The sequence below is a fragment of the Gopherus flavomarginatus genome, chromosome 17, assembly GCF_025201925.1.
Source record: "Gopherus flavomarginatus isolate rGopFla2 chromosome 17, rGopFla2.mat.asm, whole genome shotgun sequence".
In the NCBI taxonomy this organism is placed as follows: domain Eukaryota; kingdom Metazoa; phylum Chordata; order Testudines; family Testudinidae; genus Gopherus; species Gopherus flavomarginatus.
In genome coordinates this window covers 21,375,866-21,397,504 of record NC_066633.1, presented here as the reverse complement: position 1 = coordinate 21,397,504, position 21,639 = coordinate 21,375,866, and the positions used below count along the sequence as shown (strand labels likewise).

The window sequence follows — 21,639 nt, the reverse complement described above, 5'->3', positions numbered from 1 at the left end:
CCTTAGACTGGACCTCTGGGCCATCTGCTCCCCTGCTTCATACTATGAGCTCTGTTCAGCAAGTTCAGCTGACAGAGGTTCCTGGTAGAGACTTGTCCACTCTGCAGGGACTAATGCACCTCAGCAGAAATTTGCAATGACACCCAAACAGCACTGTCAAAACAGTTGGGTTTGTGTTAGTCAACTGGAGCATAGCATGGGAAGTCCTTAGGTTGGCAGAGAGAACTGAAGGTTAAAGCACAGTCCATTCTGGCTAGTCCAGAGCTCAGCCAAGCTGTAGTGAACCCCACTGCCCAAGCTCCATCTGTCTCCATCCAACTTCCTTGATCAGTTCCCAGGTGAGAGAGACTCCTTCCAGCAGCCAGCTCTTATCCCCCACCTCCTCAGTCCTTTGGTCTCGAGCGAGGGCACTGCTCAGCTTCCCAGCTGAGAGGTGGGGAAATCCATCGCCCTCTGGGGCCTTGGTTGCTAGGTGTTGATGTCCTGGTGACTGGATTTGCCTTTATCTCTTCAGATTCCGCATTGATACGGGGCTGGCCTCAGCTAGTCCTTTTCGGTGACCCAGCCCAGCTCAGACAGCCAGATGACATTCATACCACTGCCTCTGAGCCTGCCCTGGGAGCAACCAGTCCATTTCCTCTCCTGGGTAACAATATAGCCTATGGGGGAAACTGAGGCACACGTGGGAGTCATAAAAATATTATAGGAAATTCCAAGTTGGTCCCAAAGGGTCCCTGAAGAGGGACAGGGATGAGAGTGGACAGGTGGGTGGAGTTCAGTTGGATGGACTATCCTGTTGAAACCACTTCTTGGATCCATCTGTCTGAAATGATGAGATCCCAAGAAGGTAGGAAATGGGAGAGATGGTTTCCATAAGGTGGATGGTTTGGAGCACCATTAGATCCAGAGTAGGGGGTGAATCATGATCCCCTACCAGTAGGTCAAAATAACATTTGGAGGTCGCCGGTGGGAGGACAGTGTAGATGATGGTCCATTTTTGTGAAACGTGGACCTCTTTTTAGGTGGTTCTGCTGGAGAGGCTTGGTACTGATCTGGGTGAGATCGTTGTGCCATCTGCAACTTGCTGTGTTTTTTGTTTTTTGCAAGGGTGTATGCACGGACGGCTCGCAGAGTCACTCTACAGCCCCCAAGTGAGTGGCAGGATTCATCGGGGTCATCACTGAAGAACTTGGCCCCTTTGAAAGGAAGGTTCTCCGTGGTATTTTGCATCTCCTTGGGAAGGCCTGGAGCTTGCGGCCAGAAGGCTTGAGGTGTGACAAAGGTGTGAGGCTGTGCCTGTCGCGTCAAGAGAAGCCTGCAAGGAAGCGTTAGTGATTATCAGGCCTTCTGTGACAACAGCCTGAAATGGATCCCTTTGGGCCTGAGGCAAATGATCCATCCAAAGTGAAAACTCGCTGTCATTTGGAAAGTCCATTTTCCCATCAAGGCAGGATAGTTGGCAGCTCTGAACTGGAAAGCAGCTGAGGAATGGCTCTTGCAGCCAAGAAGTCCCCAATGCCTGAGTTCTTTATTGGAGGGAGTCGATCTTGATTGACACTGTCCATTTGTTTCACTGAAGCGCTGACTACCAGGGAGTCGGGTTGGATGGGTACACATTACTTTTTGTCTGATTTGTTGCATGTGAGTGGTATGGCAGCTGGTGTATGCTATACCACATAGGCGCCGACTCCGTGGGTGCTCCGGGGCTGGAGCACCCACGGGGAAAAATTGGTGGGTGTGGAGCACCCGGCAGCTCCCTGACCCACCCCCCTGCCCCAACTCACCTCTGCCTCCGCTCCACCTCCTCCCCTGAGCGGGCCACCGTGTCCTACTTCTCCCCCTCCTTCCCAGCGCTTGCGCCACAAAACAGCTGTTTCACACAGCAAGCCTGGGAGGGATGGGGGAGGAGGAATGCAGCATGCTTGGGAAGAGGTGGGGCCAGGGCGGGGATTTGGGGAGGGATCCAATGGGGCAGGAGTCAGGGCAGAGCTGGGGGGGGCATGAGCATCCACCGGCGCCAACAAAAGTTGGTGTCTGTGCTATATTATATGGGCTGGTGGGAGTAACGTGTCATAAATGAGCATAGCAATTTTGCCTTGGGAGGAGGTATGTGAAATACTCAACCAGGGAGCATTGTATTTCTTGTATTTCCTCCAAAGGGATTGGCCAGGCTGCTGCTATTCTTTTATCAGCTCTTGAAATCCTCTGCATAGGGTGGGGGCCTCATCAGGTGAGGAAGAGAATTTGTTAGATAGTGGGGTCTCATCACTTACCTCCTGCGCCTCTTGGGGGTGTCCTCCTGGGGAGGAGGGTCCTGAGGTACCAGTAGCTGCTGATCTTGGTGGGTCCTTGTGAGGGCGCCTATAAAACTGGTCACCATAAGGGGCCCAAGGGTTCCAAAACCCCACAGTGATGGAGCACAGAGGAAAGGAGTGGTACCCCAAGGGTGTTCCTACATTGGCTGGTTCCTGAGGTCTCCTCCTAGGAGTATACCTCTAGGGAGAGAGGCTGGAATGGAAAAGTGGTGGAGTCCTGGACAGAAATGTCCAAGTCATCTCCCATATCCAGAGGGGAGCTACTGGTGTTGGTACTGGGGGCATGTTGGTATCGGTGATTGAGGCTTTGTAGCATCACCAGGGACTCTGGTTTGACGGGGGGTGTTGGCACCAGCTGTCATCAGATGTTTGGCTGCGTGTGTGTACTCTCGCATGCTGTCCTGACTCTAGCCAGAAAACCCGTACAGCAGGCTCTGATCGAACGGCCCAAGAAATCCACAGACTCATTTAATAGGGAAGGCACATGATCAGGTTTATTGCCAACGAAGCACAGTCCCAGTGCCCTGGCTCTATGGTTACAGGTACACAAACACATGCGTGCCCGTTGCAACGGACTAGCTCAGTCCATTAACCCCAGGCCAGCCAAAGACACTCCCTCTGAGATACCTTTTAATACATCAGTACGAACAAGTTACACACTGTCCCTCTGATGTAGTTAGTTGACACCCTCTGATGTAGCCAGTTACCTCTCATCACCTTGTACGTCTCTATCCATCACACTGTCATCCTGACCTTATCTGTAGGATGGGTTGGTGCGTTCCTGCTCTCTTTGGGGAATGTGTTTGGCATCGAGGTGTTCTGGTACCACCTTCCTGGAATGTGCTTGTGTTTATATTCTTATGCCTAGCAGCACTCAGGAATGTGTGTTTCTGCAATATTAGCCCTGTTCTTGCCAGATTCTGTGAGCAGGGCCTGCCTCTTGCTCACAACTTAACATTGCTTTATATCAGCAAAGTTTTGACTACTTTAGCCCAGGCCTCAGGCCCCATACCAGGCTTCTGATACATGGGCTTATGTTTCAGGCCCTCTTCCTACTACATCAGCAAGTAATCTTAGTCGATATCTCTCAGCAGAGAGGATTCAGGTTCTTCCATGACTCAGGGATCCTCACGGGAAAGCAACCTGGTTGGTAATGGTGAACTTGGATCCCGTTCCTGCGGGTGAGGCCACGCTGAGCAGTGCTGGAGATGGTACAGATGAACGGTTCGTGTGCTCTCTGTGGCTGTGACCCTGGGAAGACAATACCGGAGCATGTGTCTAAGAGGATTCCTTTAAGCTGCCCCTCTATTTGGAGGGCTCTGATCCTGGGGCTGCTTGCCAGAGGATTCCTGTTGGTCCTAGGGCAGGGAGAAGCCTCAGCAGTCTCCACACCAGGACGTGAGGCCTCCTTGCTCCCTGGCATTAGAGGAGAGGAGACTTTTCCCTTCGTTTGAGTCTCTCTTTCTGGTGAATGGGGCCTTTCCCTCCGCTGACGTTTCAAAGTATCCTAAGCTGCACCATGAGCTCTTCAGGCACCGGAGTGCTCCCCGAGCAGCTACAACGGGGTTGGGGGTGGGGGGGGAATCGGACTCCACAGGCTTCATAACTCTCCCCTCAGCTCCCTGGATCTGCTCTCGAAGCTGGAGCAGCCCCTATGCTTAGGGGGACGTGAGGCTCTCTGAAGTAGCGGAGGCAGGCGGAATGGTCTGTGACAGGTCTGGCAGGGTTTGAACCCAGGGGTTTGGCCTAACTCATCTGGGGAAGGCCACCAACACACAGGGTCGAGGTCAAAGCAGGCCCTGATTACAAAGAAAGGGGCGGGGAGCCCCCGAACACCCAAGTCTGTGCTAAACAACAAACAAACAGAAGAAAAGTGAGCTGTGCAGCTAACCTGCAGCGCTGTAGTGCTCCACCTCGAGCCGCAGACAGCCGGGAAGAAACTGACTTGTGGTGGTGGGTGCACCCCTCCCTCTGGTCTTTGTACTGCAGCACGAGGATGTGTGGGGCACAGGCGCTGCTTCCAGCCCCATTTCTGCCAGCAGGGACCCATGTGCCAGCACCCCTGAGCCTAGGAAGGGGTTGGGCATGAGCGTCCAGTGAAAGCACTGGCTACCTTCGCCAGGAGCCCTGCACACAGCTGTTGCTGAGAGTGAATGTGGCTCCTGGAGAAGTTCTCCCCGCCCAGGTGCAGCTGGGCCCTGGCCAACTAAACAGCAGGCCCCCCTCCCCACCTCCAGATTCCAAGTGCAGGTTCTGCATCCATTCACTGGGTCTGTGGCTCCACTGGACAGCAGCCCCCTCCCTTCACCCCATTTTCAACTGCCTGCATGGCACAGAACTGCGTGGGAGGAGGCTTGGCTGCTGGCTCGGAGGTGATACAGGAGGCCATTAGGGACTTGGCAGGGAACCAGTTACTTATGCCCCATTTAAACTGTCCTTAGTAGGTGTCAGCTCAGCTCCTGGAGGAACGGGGAAGCTCACACATCTCTGAGTCATGCGTTCAGGCTACTTGCAGACTCCGGAAGGTGAACTGGCATCAGTGACACCTCGTCCAAGTATTCAAGGACTCACTATCTTCCCTACATGACATCACCACTCTGCAGCTGGAGGCAGACTCTCGGAGATGATATACAGGACACCACGGTCTTGTTTACATGGGTGGATGACTGGATATACTCGTGATTCTGCTATGGACTCACTTAACCTTGGGCAAGCCATTTCCCCCCTTTGTGCCTCAGTTTCCCCTCTGTCACTAGCAGGGCAACTGTGCTGGTTGAGACACCCTGGCACTGAACTGTGAGGCTGACACAAGGTGCTAGTGGGTTTATTGGGTGTTGTCTGGGCCTGGACACTCCCACATAGCTACAAGCATTTGGCAGGCCAGGGGAATAGCCAGGAACAGGCTGTTCCAGGCTTGGCTCCAGGCTCACGACCAGGTTTCCATCTGGAAGCGACGGGATCTTTCCAAGGTTGTTAGATACTCCTCAGCTTCTGAGGGGGACAGGTCCCCTTCCAGTTGGAACACGGATTTTAGGGCTTCTGCTACTGCTGCCGGCATTTGCTTGGCATTTCTGGAAGGAAGAAAGTCTCTATTGTAACCGCAAAGCAGAACACAGGACAGTCTCAACACATCAGCCCCTCCAGCTCCCCCGTAAGGCCAGCTTTGTTCAATCCTATCACGGCTGGGGCCGGGGCAGGGCTTTCTCTGCAGTCCCCTCTGTTGCTTCTCCAAGGCCCCATGCTCTGCTGGACACAGCTCTCTCTCACTAGCTACCTCTCCTGCTGCACAGCTGCGCAGTAAGGGTTGGTTTCAGCTTTGTCGGCCTGGTTGTGGGACCAAACCCAGCTGTGTGTCCTGACCAGTACGAGGGTGAGCTCCATCGTAGCAGCACTCAAGCCCTTTCTCCAGCCCTGCCGTGAGCACACAGCTATTCCCAGCAGAGCTCACCAGGCTCACTTTGACGCAGCCCAGGGTACGTCTACACTACAGGATAAATTCGAATTAGCTTAAACCGATTTTATAAAACAGATATTATAAAGTTGATTGTGTGCGTCCACACTAGGCACATTAATTCGGTGGTGTGCGTCCGTGGGCTGAGGCTAGCATTGATTTCTGGAGCGGTGCACTCTGGGTAGCTACTATAAAAGAATGAGGCCAATAATGTTGATTTGCGTCCACACTAAACCTAAATCGATATAGTAATATCGATTTTAGCGTTACTCCTCTCGTTTTGTAGGAGTACAGAAATCGATTTAAAGAGCCCTTTAAATCGATATAAAGAGCAGTGTAGTGTGGACGAGTGCAGCATTAAATCGATTTAACGCTGTTAAAATCGGTTTAACAGCGTAGTGTGGACCAGGCCCCATTGGCTGCCTTGTGGGCCAGTTCCTGTGCAGTGGCTTTATAACCACGCATGGCATCATAGCGCCCCCGGGAACATCGCTGGACACAAGCCCCCCGCAGAGCAGCTTACGCTTGACCCAATGCGCTCGCCAGACAAGGGAGGGTCCAGCCCCCAGCAGGGAGTATATGCCCAAGGGTACTCAGTTAAGGCACATGGCTTCGAGCCAGGGCTCCTGGGCATTAGACTCCTCGGAACAAATGGGGCAGCCTGTCCGGCTTTGCACTGAGGGAGGCTTGGGGGCCTCCCCGGATACATAGATTCAAAGAAAACCTTGGGTTCCAAAAGCCGTTGTGTCCATTCCCTGGCAAACGGGGCCACTATCTCGGTTCAGCTCCAAGCTCAAGCCCTCAAAACCAAGGGCACAGCCAGCTATGGAGTCATGACGCTCACATCACAAACCACAGCGTAATGCCGTGCCGTTTCGTCACAGCGCAGCAGCCTTACAGTGGCCCTGTAGATTGTTGGGGTTTTCCGAGTATTATTTCATGTATGTATGTACGTATACATCTATTGTCTTTACAGTGATTTTGATCACCAAGGATCTTCGCTGAAGGGGTTGGTTGGTGGGAAATATCCCTCACTACTTAGTAACTGGTGGTGGAATATGATACCGGCACATCTAGGGCTGCCACAGATCTTCTGTAGCGTGCAGAAGAGGGTCAGGCTAGCAGTAGAGTGTTGGCTTGTTTGGAGTCTAGGGCTGCCCTTACAACTCACGTGGCTTTGGTTAGGCACCAGCGTGGATTTTGGCAGGCTGCCTACCAGCCCTATGGCCTGGATCAATTTGCTGACCACAGAGCTGAAAGGCCTCCTGAGACAATCTACATTGAATCAGTCAGTCATCCAGGTGGATATGCAGACTCCCAGGGTCCAGAGCAGAATGCCCATACAGGCAGGCATTCGGTGAAGACCCCTGGGACCATAGACAGGCTGTATGGTAGCACTGGGTGATGACATTGTCTGCCCCTTACTATGAAACAAAGGTGCCCCTACGAGCTGGGTGAACCGTGATGTCCTGCAAGGCTGGAGTGACGAGCTCCGGAGGAGGATCTCAGGGCACGAGGGAGGTTCATGTCACTGTCTGGAACGTCAGATGTTTCCTGGACTTGCCCCGATGTCTGTATCCCAGGATGGGGGGCAGTCCTTTCTGCGGGACGCAATACCTTCCATCAGCCCTGCACAGGAGTTAGCCACGGTCCTTTGCTGGCTCTACAGCCCTTCATCTACAGGTACGGCCACTGGATCCCCTTCTTTGGGCTCCAGGATGTCAAAGAGACTGTGGAATTTCTCTTGTATCTCAGACCATTCTGAGTCTAGGCCTGTGCAACTGTGCCAAGCAGCTGGTCAATGAACCTCACAATTTTAAATCCCGGCTGGGGGGTTTCTAAAAGATCTTTGCGAGTTCAAACAGGAATTAATTCAGAGTAGTCCTATGGCCTGTGTTCTACAGGTCAGAATGGAGGACAACGGTGTGACAGAATATACCAGGGGTGCCCAAACTTACTGAGCCGCCAAGCCACATACCACAATTTTCACAAATTCAAGAGCTGGGGCTCACCAGCCGGGGCTCGGGGCTCTGGCCCCGTGGCTCTCTCCCCCGTGGGAGGCACCAGCCGGGGCTCGGGGCTTCGGCTTTGCTCCAGCTGAAGCCTCAAGGCCTGGCAGATGCTCCCCACAGGGCTGAAGCCCCGCCACCGCCCTCCTTGCTGGGCAGAAGCCCCTACCCCCATCACCCTGCTGCAAGGTAGAGGTCCCAAACTCCCCGCAGGTCTGGTGGGTGGAGAATGGGTGGGAGTGGGGCTCCATGAGCCGCACTTTAACTGTAAAAGAGCCGCATGCAGCTTGCGAGTCACAGTTTGGCCACCCCTGGAATATACCCATGTCCACTACTGTAATAATCTTTGTACACAGCAGGCCTGGCAAGGTATCATTTGAAAACTCTTAATTTGCTGGTCATTATTGTCCTAGTAAAATATGTGTGGCAACATCGTATGTGAAGTTGGAGGATTCCACTGTATGGTGTTACTCACACACGTTCCAAGTTTGGGAGTGGCCAAACCAGTTCCCAAGCTGACAGCTCAGCCAGGTGTAAACAAGGTCAATGGGCTAAGTCAACCTGCTAAGTGGCCAATCTTTAGCAGGAAAGAGGCTGGGGTGAAAAATCTACATCTTAGCAAAGAAACAGCCTGGAGTTCCCGTCCACAGAGTCTGCCTGCCCCTGTGCTCCCAGCAGCACATGCTTCTCAAAGGGAGGACAGGATGATAAAGGGAAGGGGAGACACCCCAATAGAGCCTCTCCTCTTCTCTCTCTTTCTCTGCATCGATTCACTGCACCAGAAGGAACAACAGAAGCAGCCGTTACACAGAAGAAGGGGTCCTGGCTTAAGGCATTTGGCCGGTAAGATTGTTGAGAGCATATGGTGAGAAAAACGTCACCTTGACTTTCAGAGTTTGTTACGTTAGCCATTAGTTGCGTTTTATCATTATTTGTCTTGTAACATTTCTGACTTTTATGCCTCATTACTTGTATTCACTTAAAATCTATTTCTTTGTAGTTAATAAACTTGTTGTTTATTACACATAAAGTACACATAAAGCCAGTGTGTTCCAGAACCTCCATCTGGGGTAACAACATTGGTGCATCTCAATATTTCTGTTCATACAATGACGGACTTTATCTGAGCTTGTCTTGTCCAGGAGAGGGCTGGCAGCACATTTCTGGGGAAGGTCTGGGGCTGGGAGCGGGCAGGGGTCCCTGCAGTATAATGCAGAGCCTGGGTGTGCCTGGTACGCACAGCTGAAGCTGGGAGTGACTCACCTGCTGGAGGCTGTTTGTGAGCTGCAGCAACAGCAAAGCAGTGTGAAGGGCAGAGGTGACTCAGCTACTCATTGGTCTGGATTGTGCCCTGCGTATGTCGCAGGAGGGTTCCCGGCTGGCCTGGGAACCGATGAGTGTGTGTCACTGGGACACCTGCCCTAGGGACTGCAGGGATATGACTGGGCTCAGGTCAGAATTTGTGATCAATAGGTTCTGGGCAGAGATCTCGGGGCGTTTCAAGACAGCTGCACAATGTTTAGCCAGTGACAAGGCTCACGAGTGTAATCTGGCTATGATGGAGGGCAGGGACAGAGTCAGGCAGCACATGGAGGCCTGGCCAGAGGAGAGAGACTGCTCCAGGAAGTCATTCTCCCAGGTACTAACAGAGCAAGGCAGGAAACTCTAAGGAGCTAGGAAAGCTCCTATTCCTAAGCCACAGCACAGAGGATTGGCTCTTTCTGTCTGACATGGTGCCCTGACATGGGTTACTGGCGATTTGGAATTGGATTGGCTCTATGAGATGGGGCTTTAATAGCTTTGTTCTTTCCTGAAGATTACGTTGGGCTCTTCCTTTCCCTGGACTGTATCCTGGGGATCCCAGAGGGCTCTGTGTGTATGGAGAGCCAGGTGGGCAGGCTTGGATGAGATACTGTGAGCTGTAGTACCACCGCTATGCTGGAGGGGATACTGATTGGCAAAGAGAAGCACATCCTCTGAACGAACTGGCAGTGACCACCAGCGACATGTTGCCAAGGAGACTGGAAGTCTTAGGGTCTCACTGGCTGTGTCTCCACTCCTGTAGTCCCACGCAGCAATGGTGGCCCCCGCTGGCAGATGTCCTCTCTTGTCTCGGATATGGCTCCACACTGTGTTCACTCGTGTCGTCTTCACCCTCAGCCAGACTAACGTAGCTCTGTTTGGGGCTGAAAGCCTCCGCTTGTGCAGGATGTGCCTGGGCACACGGACAGTATATTGTGTGTGCTCTGCATTGGCTGACAATTGACTGCTGAGTGCCTGTTAAGGTTCTGGCTGTTTATAAGGCCCTAAGTGGGCTACACCCCAGTAATCTCAGAGTTGCATGGCCCAGGGTGCTCGGGTGGAACTCACAGGGAGCTAGAGAGGGGGAAGGCATTTTTGTGTCATCTCCTTAGTAATAATGCTGGTTCGCACTTGCACTACAGAGCCTCAAGTCACCACGGCTGGGGAACCGTATTCAGGCTCTCTCCCCTGTGGGGACGATTGGAATCCGGTTTGCAATTGATCCCTGGCTCCCGGTCCCTTAGGCAGGTCCTCTGACCATCAGCACAGTAGGTTCTGTTTGGGGAAATCCCTGGACTTCTGAGTTCTGTACGAGGTGCACAGATAACATGAGCCCTCAGAAATGTGTGTTCTCAGTTCATTAAATACTGCAACCACACAGGGAGAGGTGTGCAGGGCGGTTAACCCCAACCGGCTGCTTCCAGCTACCAAACCCACCTACAGCTGTACCCGACCCCACTTCCTGCCAGCTCCTGAACCAGCAGGCTGTGCCAATGGCAGGCTGTGCCCACTTTGTTCTACTAGGGCCTTGCCTGACAGCCTGTGCTGATGCCTCTGAGCTCCGCAAGGTCTTGCCCTGCTGGCTGGGGAAGCGATTCCCTGTCTCTTGCTCTTACATGAGGCACTGCTAGCCTGTTAATGGGAGGAAAGATGGTGCCTAATTATAATGTGAACCAGGATCCAGCATCCAGACCTGTCGTGGGAGAGCAGCACTCCTGGTGCAGCGAGATACTCACCCCGCCAGGTAGATGTGAGCGTTCCCACGGCTCAGCAGATCCCATACCAGTCCTTGGTTCTCTCTAATTCGGTGCTGAACATAAATCTTCTCCTCCTGCAAGGAAACACACACTCATGCTAGCCAGCAGCCATGTCCGGTTATTGACATAGACACCAGAACTAATGCACCTTGCCCATCCCTGGGGTGAGCGCAGATTGCACCGGTCAGTTATTTCCAGTGTTTCAACAGGCCAGTATATACAATGCCCCCTTTGGACATCAGAGGGCATCAATCCAGGCACTTTGTAGGCTCTACAGAACAAGGTCTTACAAGATCCTCAAGCTCACAGTCAGATGAGGTCCAGAGGGGAGATGGGCACAGCAGAGGGATCACACGTGGAGCTGAGTGGCTATCATAAATGGTTTCCTTTCAGGACACTGATCTCGTCCCTGCTCCTCCCCCACAAGCAGCTGTTGGCATGGGAAGCAGTGCTGCCGGGCCATAAGTCAGAGAAGCTGCAAGGAGCAGGGTCCCTAGAAGCATCCCCTTCTCCTGCATGCCAGTGCCGAAATAAGCAGGCAGCACTGCACTTCTTTAGACAAGCCCAGCAAGGCATCTGGCCAGAGAGTCCTGCACCTGTCCTGGCTGTAGCTCCCCACCTCACCCAAAGTGCCAGTGTTTGAGACCATCCTGCCAGCAGCTGCACCATGGCCAACCCGGGCTGTGAACCCCACTGCTAGAATCTGCTCCAAACCCCACTCCCCTTTGGGCCTAGCGCTAGCTGGTGCAGTGGAGAAATTGGGCAGGCCTGGCCTGAGAGGAGGAGGCCAGGCTGATTAGGAGATTATCTGATTCAGTGCATGTCCTAAGCAGCCTCCCTCCAGCTGAGCACCTATGGAGCATGGGCCTCTGATGCAGCTATGCCTACCGGAGACAGTCTGGCAGCTATTGCCCCAAGCACAGCAGGGCACTAGGATATCAGACATCTAACTGCTCATGCTCCACCACTGCCTGCCTGCATGCAGCCTAGAGACACATCCAGGGGCCTGTGGGCCACTGGGTGAGGGAGAGCATCTCCCAAGGGTTCCCGCTCTGCCATTGGAGAGGGCTGGAATGACCTCAGTGGAGTTGGATGGACACTGGGTGCACCTCTCAAACCTGCCAAGGGTCTTTGGCATTGGAGACATATCTGGGTGCAAGCCCAGGAGATTGCTGTCTCTTGCCCCTTTAGTCTGGCCCTGTAATGGTTTCTGCTTTAAGCAGGGAGGCTGGTGTGGGCAAGATCCCCTGCCAGACGTCACTGGCTCAAACACCCTCAGTGGTTTCAGTAACATTCCCCCAGCCACTACAGGGCACCCTGCAATGTCACACTTCAGAGAAGTGGAGCAAGGTCCCATGGGAAGAAAATGGAAGGGAAAAAGGAATTCAGGAGAGCTGGCAGTTCCTCAAGGAGACAATATTGAAGGCACAACTGCACATTATTCAGATGCGAAGGAAAAATAGGAAGATTAGTAAGAGGCCAATATGGCTCCATCAGGAGCTCTTTAATGACCCGAAAATCAAAAAGGAATCCTACAATAAGTGGAAACATGGCCAAATGGATAAGGAAGAGTACAAAAGAAAATAGCACAAGCGTGTAAGGAAACAATCAGAAAAGCTAAGGCGCAAAATGAGTTACACCTGGCAATAAGAAGTTCTTTAAATACACTAGGAGCAAGAGAAAGACAAAGGAAAGTGTAGGTCCTCTACTTAGCAGGGAAGGAGTGCTAACAACTGGTGTCACCGAGAAAGCTGAGTTCCTTAATGCCTATTTTGCTTCAGTCTTCACTGAAAAGATTAATGATAATTAGATACTCAATAAAATGAAAGCCCAGAGCTGAGTGCTTGAGTAGCTTGGTTTGTCAGGGAGCTGACACCCAGCTGGCACAGGTAAGACTCCCTCACGCTGAAGGCAGGTGGCACCAAGGTGACAGACAGCTCTGGTGCCCCAAGAAGTGTGACAGACTTTCCCACCTTGGCAGCAGGGGGCAGATTCTGATCAGCTCCTGAGAGGCCCAGCTTAGGACAGGCTTTCTGAGCACGGGCACTCATACGAATTACCAAGCTCCCGACGGGCATGGACCGTGTATCAGCAGAGAATTCTGCACAAGCTGTTCCTTTAGGCCACATTTCCTTGGAGACAGTGTCAAACAATGGCATCACTACTATTCGCAGAGCATCAAGTTTAAGGGTGCTCTACCTCCCCGGGCCCACAAGGGCATCTTTCATGGACTTCTCATCCCCATCACAGACAGACCTATCTACCTCCACTCACAGCACGAGACAGGAGAGTTTCAAGCAGGGGACTGGACTAGATGATCTCCTGAAGTCTCTTCCAACCCTAATCTTCTATGATTCTAAGCACAGATACAAATCCAACCCTTGTCCCTTCCCAAAGGAGCTATAAAATATCTGACCACAGAGGAACATCAAGGCCTGCCAAGGTTGGGCTGAGCCCAATTCAGAGAGGTTTAAAAAATACTTCAAAGTGACCCGACAGTTATAATTCACCTAGATTTTCAGAAATGTTCTGAGCTGGCCCCTCACAAGAGACTGTTAAGGAAAATGATCAGGAGGTAAAAGGCAAAGTCTTACTGTGGCCTAAAAGCCAGCTCCATGATAGGAAAACAAAGATCTGTAGTGAAAAGCCTGAAGAGGGGATGTCCCAGGGCTAGTGTTGGGAATGCTGCTCCCCTGGATTAAATGCAAGATGGGGAGGAGGAAGCAGACAGGAAATGGGTGACACGCACTGATGATACTGGGTTGCTTTGGCCTTCTCTCCTATGAGTTTATGGGAGAAGGCTTGGTCTCTGGATCTGCTTTCCACACCTCTGGAGCAGTGGGGTCCACCTATTCCTCTTGCAGTCAATTAATCAGAGAAGTGTAAGAGTCCAATTGGATATTTGCTCTACTTTTAATCCAAAGGTTGGAGGGGTTTAAGATACCTTCATAAAATCAGTGACACATAAAGAAAGGAAAAACTGGGCCAGTTAAGAGAGCTGGAAATGAGCAATTAACCATTCACACCTTATTCAGCAGATAGCAGCTCCAGAGTTAGCATGGGACTTTTTGCCTGGCTGCCTTGCTTTGGGATTTTCAAGGTGGTTTTACATCTGGACACCACAGCTGTGCTGCTTAGAGATTACTGAGACAAGAGACCCGACTGGAGAGAAAACGCAGCCCAGGAAAGAATGGAAAAACCAGAACAAGGTGGCCCAGTGCTCTGGGCAAGAAGTGGCACAAATTGCAGCTGTTGTGCAGCTGGCAAAGGTCTGACGCTCTGCTTCAGTCTTCCCCAGAGCCCTCCCATATCAAGGTTAAAGAGCAGCTTGGAGATGGCTGATTTAAGCAACTGACCGACTGAGCTGGGCATGGCAGCAGAGAGGGTTAGCTTTTCCTGTTTGCTCCTTTACTAACGTGGCAACCTCCAACCCTTTGAGGCCTTTTAGCTACCACATTTTGCTCCACCAAAGCTGATTAACACCATACCTGGGCTGGGTTCTTACTCGTGTGAGTACCATGCTCAGAGACCCTCCTGCTTCCACCAGCCCCGTTCCGACGGGATGGTTACACGACACTTCCGCTGGTGACCTCCCGCATGCAGCACTGGCACTGAGAGTAGCCGGAAACCCCCGCAGAGCAGAGACTTTAACTACCAGCTCCCAGGAGGACTCCACTCCGCTACATTTGTTCCCAAAGGGAGACAGTGAAAACGGCCACTACCGAGCATAGCTGGACCAAGCCGACTATATGGTGCTATTACCCCACCTGGCCTCTGGGTGGCACTTGAGCCCCATGGGAACTGTTGCAGGTGCCCAGAAAGAGATGGAAAAGAAGCCTGGGGCAGGTGGACGGCAGAGCGCTGCGGGGTGGGGCAGCCTGTGACGAGGCTGGCTCTGCCAACTGGGGGCGTCTCTGCAGCTTTAACTGACTTTGTACCCCAGCACCTGCAAACAGCCCAACCATGTTTGATGGGATCAGAGCAGACGGGGGGGTCCACTCCCAACCGTAATGTGTTCATGGGACACCAGCATCAGCCCAGCCCCCTCACTCCCCTCCCCCGGTGACATTGGCATCAGCCCAGCCCCCTCACTCCTCTCCCCCGGCCTGGTGACACCAGCATCAGCCCAGCCCCCTCACTCCCCTCCCCCGGTGACACCGGCATCAGCCCAGCCCCCTCGCTCCCCTCCCCTGGCCTGGTGACAGCGGGATCAGCCCAGACCCCTCGCTCCCCTCCCCCGGCCTGGTGACACCGGCATCAGCCCAGTCCTCTCACTCCCCTCCCCCGGCCTGGTGACAGCGGGATCAGCCCAGACCCCTCACTCCCCTCCCCCGGCCTGGTGACAGCGGGATCAGCCCAGACCCCTCACTCCCCTCCCCCGGCCTGGTGACAGCGGGATCAGCCCAGACCCCTCGCTCCTCTCCCCCGGCCTGGTGACAGCGGGATCAGCCCAGACCCCTCACTCCCCTCCCCCGGCCTGGTGACAGCGGGATCAGCCCAGACCCCTCACTCCCCTCCCCCGGCCTGGTGACAGCGGGATCAGCCCAGACCCCTCACTCCCCTCCCCCCGCCTGGTGACAGCGGGATCAGCCCAGACCCCTCGCTCCTCTCCCCCGGCCTGGTGACAGCGGCATCAGCCCAGCCCCCTCATTCCCCTCCCCCGGTGACACCGGGATCAGCCCAGACCCCTCGCTCCCCTCCCCCGGCCTGGTGACACCGGGATCAGCCCAGCCCCCTCACTCCCCTCCCCTGGCCTGGTGACAGCGGGATCAGCCCAGCCCCCTCATTCCCCTCCCCCGGTGACAGCGGGATCAGCCCAGCCCCCTCGCTCCCCTCCCCCGGCCTGGTGACACAGTCTTTAGGCTCTTGCTCAGCATCGCCCTGCTCACTGCCAGCACCTCTCAGGGCTGAAGTGTGTCACCAGCAACGCGTGTGCGGGGGCAGGTCCCACTTGAAACGCTGCCCTGATGCGGCTGCACCACTGCAGCACTTCAGTGGGGACGCTCCTAGAAGACAGGAGAGTGTCTCCCGTCGTAGGTTCAGTACTGGCCTCCCAGAGGCGGGAGCTAGGCCGCGGGGAGAAGCCCACGCAGCGCTGTGTGCACCGGGGGATACCTCGGTATAACCACGCCGCTCGGGGGGGATTTTTCACAGCTCTGAGCGACACAGTTATGCCGCTCTCAGTCCGTACTGTAGACCTGGCCTCGAATGACTGGGAAAGGGAGGTGTCCAGGGTGCGTGGGAAGCAGAGGCCCTTGCAGGCCACGTGAACCTTGCAAAGGCTGTTGTAGGGCCTGAGGGGGGTGTAGCTTGTGCTAGGGGCAGCAGGACGGTGGGGACCTGCAGCTGACAGCGCCAGCCCCTCACAAGCAGCAGGAACGCCCTCCCTGAATGCTGGGCCCGTCTCTCAGATGGCCCGACAGAGAAAGAAAAGTTCCGGCAGGGTCTCAGTCACCTGCTGGCCAGGGGCAGATGCCACAGGAGAGCAGGCAGCAGCAAGGTGCAGGGGCAGTGCCCTGGGGAGAAGCTCAATGCCATTACCTAGCTGCAGGAATCCTGCCCAGGGGCCTCTCCCAGGACAGCCCCAGTGCCCCCCTTTCAAACAGCCTCTGGCTAGAAGGGGTCCCCAGTGCCCCAGGCAGGCCCCTCCCAGTCTTCTCCTGCCAGGGAGGGCTCCTTCTCTGAGGCTGCAGGTCCCCCCCACGTGCTACCCTCTTGCTGCACCTAACACTCTACCCGTCCGGGGCACACAAAGTGGAGCACAGCTCCCCAGCGAGGACGTGCACTGGCTGGTAATGCGTCACCACGCTCCTTTCTGCCTTGGCCCTGGAGGGGGGCTTTGGAAATGGAGGTTGTGCACTGAATGCATTTCCACTGAACATCCAGGCTGATCCCCGACTTCATCTCTCTCAGGACTCACCTCCTCCCCTTCCCACACCGCGGGTTTAACAACAGAAATAACACGACCTCCCCCCCACCCCCGCTGTCTGCCGTCCCAGCATGCAGCAGAGACAGCTTGCTTCGGTACGGGGGAGGCGACGTGATCCAATGCAAGGGGCTCTCTTTGTAAAGAAAAGCGAAGGGAACAGGGAGGGGGGCCACGGTGCTGGTTGAAGTAAAGGACACATCAGGCTGCAGTTCTAGTTTGGATGCAAGGCCCTCCCGGCCCTGACCTGTATCCTGCTCCAAGGTGTCTGCCATTTAGCAAAGAGCCCCTGCCAGTCTGCTGCAGGGGGAGTGTGCTCTGCCCATCACCCAGCAACGGGACTCAGCAAAGCCATCCCACACTGAGAGCCCGTCACAGGGCACCGGTCCCTGGCCCTTGTGCACCTGCCGGCGGCCGCTCCTTGCACAGTTACTGACCTGGTCCCTGGAGAAGGCTGTAAAGAGAGTCAAGTGCCCGCTCTTCACCAGCTCCTGCCACTCAGCCCCGCAGTAAAAGTCCTTGGATTTCTGGCGGCAGCCAAAAAATAAATAGTTCCCTGCAGAGAAACCGAAGGGGCACGTTGGAGGCAGGGCAGTTGATGGGACTCCACGGATTGCCGTTCGGACACAGGCCGCTCTGAGCATGTACAGCAGCCCTGCGTCCGACACTGGCCCTCGCTCTGGCCTGCCCTGCCCTGCTCTTTGCCACGGGACATAGGATAACTGACCAGCCCCCTTCTACAAATGGTCCAATGGCAGGAGCCCCCCGCCCTGCCCCCAGCCCGGGGGCCACCCACCAGGGATTCGCCCCACCCACAGCCTGAAGGGACATCAGAACTTCCCCTCCATGGGCAGAACATCCACCCTCCAATCTGAGGGGCCCCTCTCTCCCATGGGGCCCATGTACCAGAGATCTGCCTCACAGGCCCTGAGCTCCAGAGACCCCACCTGTCCCACCTCTGCTTCAGAGGCCTTGTGCAGTCGCTACATCCCCACACCCTAGCGCAATTTATTCTGGTCCACTGCTTGTACCCGATCTGAACCTCTCCCTGTCCTGGGGCGCACCCCTCCCCCTACCCACTGTCCAGGGAGAACCCCTCCCCCTGCCCTGGGCACTCCTTGTCCACTGTCCTGGGGCCATCCTTCCCTCTGCCCTGGAGCGCACCCTGCCCACAGTCCTGGGTGCACCCCTCCCCCTGCCCTGGGGCGCACCCTTCCCACTGTCCTGGGCGCACCCCCCCCCCCAGTCCTGGGGCGCACCCCTCTCCCTGCCCTGGGCTGCACCCTGCCCACTGTCCTGGGGTGCACCCTGCCCACTGTCCTGGGGTGCACCCCTCCCCCTGCCCTGGGGCGCACCCTTTGGCGGCAAGGAGGGGGCCTGCAGGAATCATTCCCAGGCGAGCTCCTCACCTTTCCTGCCATGTGCAACACGCTCTTGTATGGCTGCTCTGAAGGGTGCCACTCCCGTGCCAGGGCCAATCATGATGATAGGGGTGTCTGGCTCCACAGGGAACTTCATCCCTCCTCTCTTCACCCACAGAGGAACCCGGACATCCCCTGCAAAAGGACCAGGCCAGGTACAGTCATGCCTCAAACATGGCAGGCCCTAGAACTGCAACTGCAATGTAAGCAGCAGCCGTCTACCTGGCAGAGCACTGCCCTGGGGGCAGCTCGGTCTTGTGCCAACCATTATCCTGTGCTGTTGGGAGAAATACAGACGGAGGAGAGAAGGAAACGGCATGTCATGGGCCTGAGGAAGCCGCTAAGTGCTGCAGCCCTGTGGACACGCTCAGGGCGTTTGGGGAGATGGACTAAATACGACCCCATCATTCTTCCATCCATGGAGCCAAATCTTCACAGTTCTACCAGGCGCTGGCTCCTCGCATAGACCGGGCCCCGGTGTGCTGGAGGGGCAGTGGTGGACGAGAATCGGTCACCTTGATGATGGCGTTCAGGGCGGCAGGACTGACCACCGTGAGAGCAGTGGGGGAAGGTCCAGCCACCCTGACAAAGGGATGGCTTCCTGCCACCCATCTCCTCCCCGGGGATCCCTGTGATGGAGCAGAGGGCCACGCCCCTAGGGAGGGACAGGGCTCCCTTGAGATGGACAAGGATGATGCTTTTAAGAGAAACACTCGCCTCCCTGGGGTTATTGCAGGACCCTGGAGGTTAGACTCAGCACTTGTTCTGCAGCAGGGTTCGGAAGAGGGAGAGGATCTCGGGGGCAGGATGGATCAGGCAGGCAGAGAGGGGCTGCATGCCCAGGGGAAAGCAGGGCAGTCAGTGCTGGGTCACTGTTCACAGAGTACCACGAAGAGGAGGGAGGCAAGGCATTCGGCCTCTTGCCAAGTTAACCTGTGCCCAACTCCATGCAGGCTCTCTGGCACAGAGGGGGGCATGCCCCTGGCCTAGGGGCAGTGGAGCACTCAGAGCTCTGCCTGTGATACCAAGTGACCAGTTACCTTGTTGAGGGTGGAGGGATGCCAGCCAGGTAGAGCAGAGGCCACGTCGGGGTTTGCTGAGACGTGTCTTGTACTGCACCACAGCCAGAAGGATCTGGAGTCTGTTGGGGAGAACCTGGGTGCAGAAAGGTGCAATGTCAAACCGCCTGGACCCAACAGGCCCACCGAGCCAGTCAGGCCCTCCTGACTAACACCATGGAAGAGCAGGGCAAAGCCCTGTGCAGCCCCGCAAGGGGCAACTGGCCTAGCCAAAGATGAGCGCAGTGGGGGTGGTGCAGAACCAGAGGGACCGACGGGCTCAGCTGATGCGGCAGGAGATGGGACACGGGAGTGGCTGGAGCACTGGTTTGCAGGAGTGGGCAAGTGGTCTGACTGGGGAGGCAGTTCCTGGGCCCGGTGCTCGCCCCACCCAGGAGGTACTTCCTAGCCTGAGGCTGCCATTTTGGCAGCAGAACAGGGAATCCCTCCTTTCAAAGCTTACCCCGACCCGCCAGCTCCCTGCACGCATGGAGCACCCCGGATGCAGGAGAGGGTCCTGGCAGAAGCCTTCTTGACACAGCTAGACTGAGGAGACGTGCCAGTCCCAAAGGCTTAAGAACCCCAGGACAGAAGGGAAAATTCTACTAGCTACTGGGCAACTCTTCAGCTCACGTTCATGCCCTCGCTCCCCCATGGGACAGGCGCCTGAGTGCCATCTACTGGTGGCAACAGGCAGCGACTACACCAGCTGCCGTACGTGAACCGTGCTGGCACTACAACACCACTGTCACACCCATATTCAGAGTGCAGGGTGGCCCAACAGTCCCCACCTGCGGCACGCCCAGGCCAGACACCCCTCACCTAAACGCAGCCCTCGGTCCATAGGGCAGGGGAAATAGCAGGGCCCATTCCTTTGGCTACATCCAACGCCAACGCTCCCATGACTCCCAGGGGCTCAGGAGTGAGGAAATGTGAATGGCCAAAGCTGGAGGTTGATGCCTATATGGAACTGGCCATTCAACAGTCTCCACAGCAAGGGGTGGAGCCTGTGAGAGTTGTGGAGTCTGCAGGATACAGGAGCAGACAGCTCCTTCCTCTTTGGGCACTGTTGGTGTCCCGAACGAAGAGCCTTCTTGGGGCACTGAGTTGTTAGCCCTAGCCCAGCAACTACATGGGAGAACAGGAACGCTGGAGCTCCTTACCAGCATGGAGGAGGCGATGGAAAAGGCACGGGGCTGGATACGGGGGATGAGGTCCAGCAGGTAGTCAAGAGGAACAGCACAAGTGGTGTGAGGGAAATCGCAGAGGACCTGGAAACACCAAAGAGATGTGAAAAAGGAGGACAGGACCAGGGAGATGGTCTGCCCTTCCTTCGGGATGGGCCCATGGAGAGAAACCCCTGAGCCTGGCAGAAGCAGCCCTTTACTCAGCTGTCCAATGCTGGTAATGACAGCCTTTCAGGAAGGATGTTGATAAATTGGAGAGGGTTCAGAGAAGAGCCATGAGATTGATACGAGGATTAGAAAACCTGCCTTGGAGTGACACTCAAGGACCTCAATCTATTTAGCTTAACCAGTCAATAAAAACCTAACTAGGGAACAAATATGTAATAATGGGCTCTTCGATCTAGCAGAGAAAAGTGTAACATGGCCCAGTGGCTGGAAGTTGAAGCTAGACAAATTTGGACTGGAACTAAGGCAGATATTTTTAATAGTGAGAGTAATTAACCTTTGGAACAATGCACCAATGGTCGTGGTGGAGTCCCCATCACTGGCTATTTTCATATCAAGGTTGGATGTTTGTCTAACAGATCTGCTCTAGGAATGATTGTGGGACAGGTCTCTGGCCTGTGCAATATTGGGGGTCAGAGGAGATGATCACAATGGTCCTTTTTGGCCTGGGAGTCTCTGACTAGACACACACGGCTACCACTCTGTTCTCCTGGAAGGCAACTGAGCGGGGCAGTCTGTGGCCACATCCATGGCACTGGTAGGCCCTCCAGATGTGCTTGTGCTCTGCCCACCCCCACATCAGAGCCCTCCATAGGCTCCCGGCCCTTGCCTCCTTCACAGAGTGCTCCGCACCAAGGTACTGTGGAGAGCAGTATGTCCAGGACATAGTTTCAGCACTGGGGCACGCGAGCCCAACCTTGCTGCAGGTGTCTAGGGCTTCCTGGCCAAACTGTCTAAGCCAATAAAGAAGGTTCTTTTCTTGCCCTTCCTCTCCTGCATTAAAAAACCTGGGAAATTCCATAGGGGAAAAATGTGTGTGAAGGGAACAGCAAAGTTGCAAATTAAGTCCAAGTCAGGGAATGTCCAGGTCCCGGTGCCCTTGTTCGTGTGCATTACACCCCAGGTTTTTCAGCCCAGGACCACGTGCATCCTCGTTCAGTGCCCAGCTAGGACAGTGGGAGGTGAAGGAGATGGGACTCATCGTGAG

The 21,639-nt window shown here is 55.1% G+C and overlaps 1 protein-coding gene across 1 annotated transcript in view; it reads right to left on the bottom strand.

Moving 5' to 3' along the window:
* Positions 1–2,782: 2,782 nt before the first annotated feature.
* NDOR1 (NADPH dependent diflavin oxidoreductase 1) overlaps positions 2,783–21,639 on the bottom strand; it is a 47,853-nt gene continuing 28,996 nt past the window's right edge. Inside the window, exons 10-15 of the mRNA XM_050926356.1 lie at positions 20,403–20,510; positions 19,222–19,336; positions 18,170–18,316; positions 17,198–17,316; positions 10,814–10,908; positions 2,783–5,386 (exon numbers count right to left, since the gene is read on the bottom strand). Of these exons, the coding sequence (XP_050782313.1) occupies positions 5,242–5,386; positions 10,814–10,908; positions 17,198–17,316; positions 18,170–18,316; positions 19,222–19,336; positions 20,403–20,510 (729 nt within the window). The 3' untranslated portion in view covers positions 2,783–5,241. The remainder of the gene's footprint in view (positions 5,387–10,813; positions 10,909–17,197; positions 17,317–18,169; positions 18,317–19,221; positions 19,337–20,402; positions 20,511–21,639) is intronic.